This window comes from Bison bison, unplaced genomic scaffold, assembly GCF_000754665.1.
Source record: "Bison bison bison isolate TAMUID 2011002044 unplaced genomic scaffold, Bison_UMD1.0 scf7180017864063, whole genome shotgun sequence".
Classification (NCBI taxonomy): Eukaryota; Metazoa; Chordata; class Mammalia; order Artiodactyla; family Bovidae; genus Bison; species Bison bison.
The window spans coordinates 16,051,398-16,061,633 of record NW_011494635.1 but is presented as its reverse complement, the minus strand read 5'-3'; the positions used below and the strand labels follow the sequence as shown (position 1 = coordinate 16,061,633).

General features: G+C 59.0%; 1 protein-coding gene across 1 annotated transcript in view; it reads left to right on the top strand.

The window, feature by feature from the left end:
- The window catches only part of SLC17A9 (solute carrier family 17 (vesicular nucleotide transporter), member 9), a 14,924-nt gene extending 9,088 nt beyond the window's left edge, over positions 1-5,836 (top strand). Inside the window, exons 7-15 of the mRNA XM_010836653.1 lie at positions 884-1,014; positions 1,463-1,610; positions 1,780-1,876; positions 2,463-2,550; positions 3,203-3,237; positions 3,579-3,694; positions 4,284-4,339; positions 4,485-4,514; positions 4,882-5,836. Of these exons, the coding sequence (XP_010834955.1) occupies positions 884-1,014; positions 1,463-1,610; positions 1,780-1,876; positions 2,463-2,550; positions 3,203-3,237; positions 3,579-3,694; positions 4,284-4,339; positions 4,485-4,514; positions 4,882-5,045 (865 nt within the window). The 3' untranslated portion in view covers positions 5,046-5,836. The remainder of the gene's footprint in view (positions 1-883; positions 1,015-1,462; positions 1,611-1,779; positions 1,877-2,462; positions 2,551-3,202; positions 3,238-3,578; positions 3,695-4,283; positions 4,340-4,484; positions 4,515-4,881) is intronic.
- The last annotated feature ends 4,400 nt before the right edge of the window (positions 5,837-10,236 follow it).

The window sequence follows — 10,236 nt, the reverse complement described above, 5'->3', positions numbered from 1 at the left end:
TCCAGGCAAGAATGCAAAGGGGCCAGGGGTGCCTGTGGGGGTGCTGGGAGCTGCCCAGATGGAAACCCTGGGTGCCCAGTGAAACGTGAATTTCAGAGAAGCAATATGAAACAAGTCACACCAAGAAAGGTTCATAGTGCATCTGAAATCCCATCTCACTGGGTGACCTGGACCTGTTGGGTGGGAGCAGGTAGAAGGGAGACACAGGGAGAGACCATGCCCACCCCCCTCCCCTCAGATGGGGAAATGGAGGCTCAAAGCAGAAGACAGCCTCCACGGGCCTTGGTGGGAAGCTTTTTCCTTCTTTTTTCTTCTTTAACCATCTCCTGGTCGAGCCTTGGCAGACGAGGGGCAGTGGGGAGAAGCTCCTGGACAGACAGGCCAGCCTGTGGCAGGGAGGCCCCCAGGACACAGGATCAGCAGGACACAGGGAGGCAGTTGGGTTTGGACGTTGTTTCTGCGTTTAGAAGTCTTTTTGAAATTTCATTCTCTCTGATAACAAGGAGCTGAAAACAGCGTGGAGATTTTATATCAGCGAATTCTTGTCACCACTGTCTTCTCATTGCCTTTTTTATTTTAAAAAGATTCACATGCAAATGTGGGCCAACTGAAGGCCTAGTAGGGAAATCCTAGAACAAAGCAGGGCCCCTGTGCCATGTCATGGCTGCGTGGCTGTGCCTGAGTCCACGCTGGCCCATGGCATCAGAATGCCCTGCCAGCTCGCATCCCTAGCATCCCGCACGGACCCTGCCTTCTTGGGCAGCTGCTCACAGATGACAGGGTGCCCTGTTTTCCAGGGACTCAGCTTACACAGGGTGGGGTCCAAGAGGCAGCTTTGGCCCCAGTGAAGCGAGGGTTCTGGCCATGCCCACTGTCTTTGCAGGACACTGGTGACCGGGGCTGTGGGCTCCCTGCTCCTGGACTGGTACGGCTGGCCGAGTGTCTTCTACTTTTCGGGTGGACTCACCCTGCTGTGGGTGGGTTACGTGTACAGGTGTCTCCTGAGTGAGAGAGGTACGTGCCACTCCCTGGGGAGCTTGGGAGGCCTGGTGCACTCCTGGTGCCTCGTCCCCTCCAGGGAGGGGCCACTGAACCCCGAGAGCAGGTGGGCCCAGGGACCCGGGGCTGTGGCTCTGCCCTCCAGAGAAGGATGCTCCAGGTAGAGAGGACGCCTACTCCCTGAGTCTCATCTGGGCTATGGTCAAGTCTGGGGACTGTTGGATGAATGCAGACGTGCAGGGGCCACTCAGCCGGCACAGGCAGTCTGCAGGGGAAGTGGCGGCCTCCGGTGACAGGAGTGGGGCCTGGGAGGTTTGAGGGCTCGGGGGACAGATGGTCAGCACTAATGTCTACCCCCGAAGGCAAGTGCTGCTGAGCCCAGGCACTGGCAGAGAGGGTATACAGCCCCCACACACAGCCAGGGGCCCACAGGCTGCCCCCAGCATCTGGTCTCTGGGAACAGGTCCATCCTCCCACCTGGATGGCTTTCACGTGGACCTGCCTCCCCCTTCAGATCTCATCCTGGCCCTGGGCATCCTGGTGCAAGGCCTGCCCGTGTCCAGACACACCAAGGTGCCCTGGAGACAGCTCTTCCGAAAGCCTTCTGTCTGGTGAGCGGGCTGTTGTGGGGACAGGGTTTGGGGACCTGGATCCACCACCGCAGGGGAGCAGCCGGCATGGAGGCAGCTCCACTCTGGGCTCCCCGCTCTCAGCCCCTGGCCACCCTGGTGTGGGGACGGGCTCCAAGTGTGGATGCTGAGCCTGGCGCCCACCCCCCAGGGCAGCCATCATCTCCCAGCTATCTGCGGCCTGCTCCTTCTTCATCCTCCTCTCCTGGCTGCCGACCTTCTTTAAGGAGACCTTCCCCAGCTCCAAGGTGGGTTGGCCACCAGGCAGCTCGTAGGGTGGGGGGCACCACAAGGCATGTGCAGAGAGCTGGGTTCCTTCCACCCAGGCTCTGGCAGTTCTGACACCGTGTGGCTCAGTGCCAGAGCCTGGGTGCACACAGGAGAGGCCCAGCTGCTGCCCTGTCTGCCCACCCCACTGTGGACAGTCCTTCCTGGGGTTGGGGGGTATGCAGGGTTCCTGATGTGGGCACAGATGTCCTGCAGTCAGCCTGGCTGGCTTCACCCCAGTTGCTCAACCACCAGACCTCCCAGTCTGGTGACCAGGAACTTCGGGTCACACACTCTGGGCAGGACGCAATCCCCAGCTCTGCCCCCACCCTGTGGGGAGCCACGAGGGAGGTCCTTCTCACAGGGGAGACAGCACCAGTAGTGCTCAGTCCATGTCAGGGATGGATTAGGGTCTGGGAGGCCGGGCTGGGAGGCCTAGCCTGTGGGCAGAAGAGAGACTTACTGCGCAGTGGTCATGGGCAGCGGCCACCCCACCCCTTTGTCCTCTCCAGATGGCCAGGTGCCCATTCTGGACGCCTCTTAGGTCCCTCCACTCCCTCCCTCCAGGGCTGGGTCTTCAACGTGGTGCCCTGGCTGGTGGCCATTCCCGCCAGTCTGCTCAGCGGGCTTCTCTCTGATCATCTCATCAATCAGGGTGAGCCCTGGGGGAGGGGAGGGGGGCATCCCTCCTGGGTGCCGCTGTAGCAAGGCGGAGGCCATACCCCTGAGGACTGGCCATGATGTGGGTCCCCGGTCCAGAGAGCCAGCCCCGGGGGCCCTGGTGCCCGGCTTCTGGCCTGACAGCCAATGCCTGCCTCCAGCCTGCCACCTCCCTAGCCTGTTCCCCATGAAGGGGACATAGTCACCGTGGAGCAGTCAATTCTCCCACCTGGGTGCTAGACGCAGTCCCCCTGGTGGGGTCAGACCACAGACCTGCACACCCATGCCCTGAGGATGACCGCTCGCAGGCAGGCTCCCCACGACCCTGCCCTACATGGCCTTAAATGTCAGTCTTGTCCTCATTACCAAAGGAACCACCCACTCACTGAGGGAAAAGTAGAAAATTTGCAGAAACACAAAGAAAACATTTTGTAATCACTGAGGGACTTGCTTTGCCCGGCCTCTAAGTGCACACACATACACACTCATACACGTGTGCACGTGGCTCAGATAACGCAGGCTGTCCCCCGTGAGCCCGGCCCAGCCCTCCTCTCCCTGCGGCCCTGCCGGGTGGGACCCCTCTGGATACCGTCGGGGGTGGGGCAGCACAGATGGCCAGTGGGACACTCTGGTCTCCCCCTGTCCAGGTTACAGGACCATCACCGTTCGGAAGTTCATGCAGGTAGGAAGGTCCTGAGACCGCTCTCTCCCGACTTTCTCCCACTCTCACCGTTTTGCTCCTGGGGCCCCTGACCTAGAAGGTGGCCAGTGTGGTACAGCGGCTGGAGGGCTCCCTGGGTCAGCTATGGGGACTGGTCTGGCCGACTGAGGCCCTTCCCTGAACCCCAGTGCTCATCGACTGGGGCTTCTCTGGCTGCAACTAGCATGGCCAGCTGGTTAGTGTAGCCTTGTTCCGTGTCCTCCGGGCAGGCCCAACCTGAGAGGGAGCCCCACCCACCCTCATTCAGGGCAGCCCAGGAAGGCCCAAGGCTCCCGCCGCGTCCCCGCTTGTCTCTCCTGCAGGTGATGGGCCTCGGCCTGTCCAGTGTTTTTGCCCTGTGTCTGGGCCACACGTCGAGCTTTTGTAACTCCGTGGTCTTCGCGTCAGCCTCCATTGGCCTCCAGACCTTCAACCACAGGTGAGGGCCGGGCACCTCATCCTCCAGAGCCCCCCATGCCGCCTCTGGGCTCCCGGGTCCTGGGTGCAGGGGAGGAGCCCTGTGATCCGTGGTGCACATGGAGGGTGGGCAGTGACAGGCCCCCACGAGTGAGCCACAAAGTGAAGAGGAATGGAGCCGGTGAGGACCCAGGCTTTTTGGGAAAACGAAGCGGTGTTTGGGGAGGGGCCAGCAGAAGAGATGCTGATCTCTGAGAAGCATCCTCTGAGCCAAAGGTGGGGATCCAGCCTCATGTCCCCCAACCTGCACTGCAGCTCAGGGTTTAATCAGGAAAACAGCTCTGAATTGTTCTGAGTTGGAACTTGATGTTGTTTTCCAAATTATTGGGCAGCAAAGCGTGTGTGCGCTCAAGCAAGCTTGCCTCCCGTCTTATTTTATCCTGGGAGTGGGTCCCGTGCCATCACCACTGCTGAGCTGGGGCTGACCTCCTGGTGTGGTGGGCAGGCCTGGCTGGCCTCTGGGATCCAGGTGATCAGAAGAGCTATGGCTGGCGTGGTGGCTGGCAGCCATCCTGTGGTCACTTGCCCTCATTCTCTCCTCTTTCCCGCAGTGGCATTTCCGTTAATATCCAGGATCTGGCCCCTTCCTGTGCCGGCTTTCTGTTTGGTAAGGACCACAGGCCCTCCTTGAATAGGGAGTAGCTGCCGCTTCCTGCTCAGGGCCTCTAGGGCCTATCCTCGGGCAGGTGGGCTGTAGGAGAGTTCCAGTGGGCTTCCACTGACCAATCCTCATTCTTCCTGTCCTATTCCAGGCGTGGCCAACACAGCTGGGGCCTTGGCAGGTGAGAGGTGGGCTGGGATCCCCTGCCTGCGGGTATCAAGCTGCCCCGCTCCGTGTCCTCCCACCCTCTGCCTCAGCCCTCAGGATGGGGCGTGGTACCCCTCAGAGGGTCCCATAGTGTTAGAGCAGTTGCGGGGAGCTCAGACCCTGGAGCTAGCCACAGGGCGAGAATAGACCTGCCTTCCATGGTGACATGGAGCCCCTGCACATGTGCGGGTCCTCAGAGGCTGAGGACTGGATTGCAATGACAGGGCTGGTGCCCTCAGGGCCCCTAGCTTCTCTCCACACTGTCCTCGCAGGGGCTGGACAGCCTGTCCTCAAGCCGGCCTGTCTGTCCCCCAACCGGCCTGTCCCCTCTTGCGGTACAGGTGTAGTGGGCGTGTGCCTGGGCGGCTACCTCATCGAGACCACGGGATCCTGGACGTCTGTGTTCAACCTAGTGGCCGCCATCAGCAGCCTGGGGCTGTGCACCTTCCTTGTGTTTGGGAAGGCCCAGCGGGTCGACCTGAGCCCCGCCCATGAGGACCTCTAGCCTCCCTGACCTACACCCCTGAGGACCTTGGGCCATCAGCAGGGAACTTGGCCCTGCTTATGGGCCCCTTTGCTCCTGGCCCTAAAGGGAGGGAGCCTCAGCCCAGGGGTGTGGCCTGCTTCCCCTGCCCATGGGGGTCGCACCCTTCTTCCAGTTAGTGAAACTTCCGTGTGGGTGGATTAGTATTTTTAGTAGCAGTAGCTTCATGACAGACACAGTCTATTCTGTGTAGACTCATATGTGCCCCATGCGGGCATCCCTCCCTGGGGTCATGTTGGTGCAGGGTGGGCGGTCAACTGGAGTCTCCCCCCAGAACCTGCTTGGCTTTGTGTTTCGGCACTGGGGGCCAGATCATGCTCTGGAGGGGGCCGTCCTATGCACTTTAGGGTCCTTAGCAGTATCCCTGGCCTCCACCCACCAGACAGGCCCCTAGTCCCAACAGCCAGCCCTGCCTCCTGACATAACCAAGTGTCCCCAGAGGACCTGTCCCTGGTGCCCCTCCTGTGAATCCCGGGGCATTGCTGATGGACCTGCTCCCCTAGTGCCTCGTGCGGGTGTGTGGGCACCCCTCCTGGGCAGGACACACCCTGAACCAGTGAAACCCCCTGTCCTCCTTGTCTTTCTCCCTCCCTGTTTACAGTAGAGGGACCAGTTGTCTTACAGATTAATAATAGACTCTGCAAGATGTATATGTAGAAAAAAGAAACTATGAGAATATGGAAAATCACACCAAAGCCTTATTTAAATTATGATTTAAAAAAAATTATGACTATTAAACTATTTAAAAAGAAGACCATTATGTCATTTAACTCTCTATTTATAAAAAGAATAAACACATGTTAAAGATTTATTTCATTCATTTGAGGAAACCAGCAAAGTGTTACAAACTGTTCAAGGAAAACATCACGAACAGACAGACACACTGACCCATGTGGGTGCTGACACGAATGCGCAAACACCTCTGAGGTGGGCCTTCCTTGCTCCACCCCAGACAGACCCTGTCTGCGCATCTGGGTCAGAGCCTCTTGGCGGTGCCGTCCTCTGTGCGGATTCCAGAATCAGACAAATCCTAATTTTCCATGTGAGCAAAGATTTCCCCCGACAGCCTTCCCACCCCCGCTTTTGATCGGGAAGAATCAGATTCTCGATTACAAAGTGAGTCTGGCCTCTGTAGGTTTGGCCTGATTGTTTACAGAGACACAGCAAGAATATGAATTTACCATGAAGGCCTTTCTGTTTGCTCGGCTGGGGTTTTTCACGAGAACCTTCAGGTGGAATTCCAGGCCGTGCTGTTCTGAGATGGGAGCCCAGCCCAGAAAGTTCTCCCACAGTGGGGTGCCCTCCTTAGGACCCGGGACGCAGGACAGCTATGGGCTTGTGGCTGTTTATGAGTGCCGCTGTATGTTACCTTGTTGGGCAAGCATCACCCCCATCTCCTCCATGACTTTCTCCTCCCAAATAAGAACTGTCCCCTCCTTGTCAGACCCTGGCGTCCACCATCTGTGTTCTGTCTCTATGACACTGACCCCTCGAGGCCCTCTTGGGAACCCGTCCTACAGTATTTGTCCTTTCATGACGGCTCATTTCGCGAAACATGATGTCCTCACTGTGCATCCGTGCTGGATCATGTACCAGGATTGCCTTCCTTTTTAAGTCCATGTAATATTCCATCGTATGGATGGACCATGTCTTGTTTACGTCTTCATCCGTCAGGGGGACACGGGCTGCTTCTACCTCCTGGCACTGTGCATTCACTGCTGTAAGCCTGGGAGTAAGAATAACACCTTTGTCTTTGGTTGTTCAGTCACTCGGTCGTGTGCTACTCTTTGCAACCTCATGGGCTGCAGAAACACTGGGCTCCCCTGTCCTTCACTATCTCCCGGAGTTTGCTCAAACTCATGTCCGTTGAGTTGATGATGCCATCCAACCATCTCATCTTCTTTCACTCTCTTCTTTGTCTTTAACCCACAGCGAACTGTAAACTCTTGGAGAGACTGAGAGAGATGGCCCTGCCTGTGGGAACACAGCCATCCCATTTGGTGTCTCTGTGCTTGAGTCCTGAGGGATGGGGCCCAGGGCACTCATGTAAACTGGGATCCCAGGCCTCCTGGATGCTGAGTCTGATTGGACTTCTGTCACGGCCTCACTGTCACCGCCTCACAGGACAGGAGAGGGAGGAGCCGGGGTGGGGGCACTGGGCCTGCTGTAAGCAGCTGGGCCTTCTCCTCCCATCACGGCTGTTCCTGGTCCTGAGTGTCCTCTGGGATCTGGGTACAGCCCCACCCCTTCCCAAGGCCAATGCTGGGCCCTGGAATGGGCTCCTTGGATTCCAGGTGAAAGCATTTGCTGGTGGGCAGGCCTGGCCCTGGCCATGTGTTATCTGGTGCAGGGAGGCCCAGACATGGCCTCACCCCTGGGTGGCCTTGGCAGGATCCCAGAGCCAACACTGACCCTGAGTGCAGTGGCGGGGAAAGGGGGGCAGGCAGGGAGCGGGCAGGCTTCTGCAGGGTCACCAGACCCTGGACACCAAACCTGCTGTACCTTCACTCCCGAGAGGAGGGGCTCTGGATGCCCAGGGCCATGAGTGTGCATTTGTGCTCGGGGTGTGTGAGGCGGGGAGTTGGGGGGAGGGGGGCGTGCGCGTTTGCCACACGTCTATGCCTGCACCACCCGCAGCCAGGAAGTGCGTTGGGAGGACCAGGCTGTTGTTGCCCCCGCAGCTGGCCGACAGAGGGCGCCGTCCGACAGGGCTTTGTCCCGGCCCCCCAGAAGCCGACCTGGCTCCTCCCTGGGACGCTAGGTTGGGAGCTGAGGGATCCAGTTGGCCACCAGTGCACCGGCGCTCGGGCCCCTCGGCTCCGTAGGAAGGGATAAGTTGGAAGGATGTTCCAGGAGTGAGGATGCACAAGACTGGAGCCTGAGGCAGGAGGGGGACCCAGGAGTGGCCAGGCCTGGGAGTGCGCACGTGGGGCAACTTCCGGGGGTGGGGGCCCTCTCTCACCACCTTTCCCCCAGTCTGGGTCCCTCCCACTGGCCGCCAGGGCTCCTGCACACACGGGGTTTCTGTGTCCACTTCTAATAAGAAGATGACATGCCAGCAGGACTTCATGGTTGGAGGCCCCGAGGTCCGTTCCCCCCCCCCCCTCCTCTCCCCAGGGCGCACGTGTCCTCAGGGGCGGGACTGTCCCCCCCTATTCGGGACTACAGAAGTCTGGCCTCAGGTGGGGCTGGGGTCCCTCCGGTGCTCAGGATGTTGAAGGGCTCAGGGCCGTTGAAGTCCCCCTAGGTCCTGTCCTAGACCCCAAAAGCCCCACACAGGCCTCACTAGGTGCCCCACCCCACACCCCTCTGTCCCCACCCCCACCCCTACCCCCACAGGTAGGGTGCCCCTTCAGTAAGTGACTCTTTTCTGTCTTTTCTGTAAAACAGCATCTTTAACAGCCACTTAATATCTGTAATTAGCATGCTAATTAGACCCACCCCTCTGGGTTCCCCACCCCCATTCCTTGGCTTTGTCCTTCAGCCCTAGGACAGCAACGCCCTGTGGGTCCCCACTTGCCCCTGGGGACCCCTTGCTCACCTTTCCCCGGGTGGGAGGTGCGGGGGCCACCCTGGGCAGTTGGGCCACCCCCAACTCTGGGGACCAGGGCCGAGTTCTTTCCCGTGTACAGTGGAGACACTACCCACCTCCGCAGCAGAGGGAGCTGAGCTGCACGTAGAAACACACTTTTAGGGAATTTGCTTTATCATGTTTAATTGAAGGCCGTTGAGGCCATGGCATGAATATTCAGCGAGGTGGCAGGAGCCTCTTCAGACTGCAGGACTGCAGGACGCACCCAGCACGGGGCCTGTCAAAGGGGGAGCGAGGTGGGGAAGCTATTAATTGAAATAGCTTCATTAATTAGTAATTAACAGCAGAGAAATGACTGTGTCACACGTCGTATTTCAGTGGATGCCCTTCATGTGTTATGGGGCCTTTAATTAAAGGATGTGCATTTTAATTAAAGGCAAGCTTGGCCCTTTGACCTTTGGAAGACAAAAGAGGCTCTGAATTTTCAAAGAAACTGGCCAGGAGGCTGGTGCAGGCCTCAGGGGACCGGCGTCCTCTGGCTTCGGGACCCTCTGCCTTCCAGCCCCTCTGAGGCCAAGGGCCCTGGCTGCTCCTCCCTGAGCCCAGAGGCGGTGGCCATGTGGGGTCCTGTGGGGTCACAGGTCAGCACAGGAGGGGTCCCGGGCAGGAGGGCCCAGAGAGTGATGTCTGCACAGCCCTGTGGGCCAGTGTCCTGCAAGTGGGGGCTCAAAGCAGTGCCCTGAGACCTTGGGGCAGGACGGAAGACCGCCGGGCCAGTTGGCTGAGCCCTCCTCCCCATCGTGGGCTCCAAGTCTCTGTTCTCTTCTGATGCGTGTGGACACATTTTGTGAACAGAACAAGGCTTCGCACAGGGCACAGCCCAGCTCCCCGGGAGGTGTGAAGGTGGCGGTGTCCTGGGGCTGCAGGACCAAGCTCTCAGACCCGGGACTGGGACAGCAGACCTCTTGCAGGCCTGGAGGCTGGAAGTCTGGGGTCGAGGTTCCAGCAGAGGTCCCTCTCTTGTGCACGTGGATGGCGACCCCCCTACCCCGCCCCGTGTCCTCATGGGCTCGTCCCTGCATGTATGTCTTTGTCCTAATCTCTTATCAGGACAAGCAGATTGGATCAGGGCCACCCTAGGGATCTCGGTTTAAAGTTATCCCCAGCCTGGAAAGGCCTTATTTCCAAACAAAGTCACGTTCTGAAATCCTGGGGGTTCAGGATGTCAACATATGAATTTTGGGGACCTCGTTCAGCTCATAACAGTGTGGCTCCCCCACTTCCACCTTTCCTGAGCCCAGAGCCATAGGAACCAGGAGAAGCTGCCTGGAGACCTAGTGGGTGCTGTGGGCTGCTCAGACCCCCTTATGGAAGGGGTGGGGTTGCTGGCGGCTCACAGCTGAGTCTCCTTCCTGGGGTTGACCCCTCTCCAGCATGGAGGGACAGAGGCCCTGCCCTTGGCCTCAGCTGGGACAACCCTAAGGAATATAGGTTCCAGAGCTCCCAGGGGGTGGTGGAGGCTTCGGTTGTAGCAGCAAAGCACCCCAATTCCTCCCCTGCTCCCCGCCTCCTCGCCCCCTCCCCAACCACTGATGCTGAGACCACCTCCATGACCTCCTG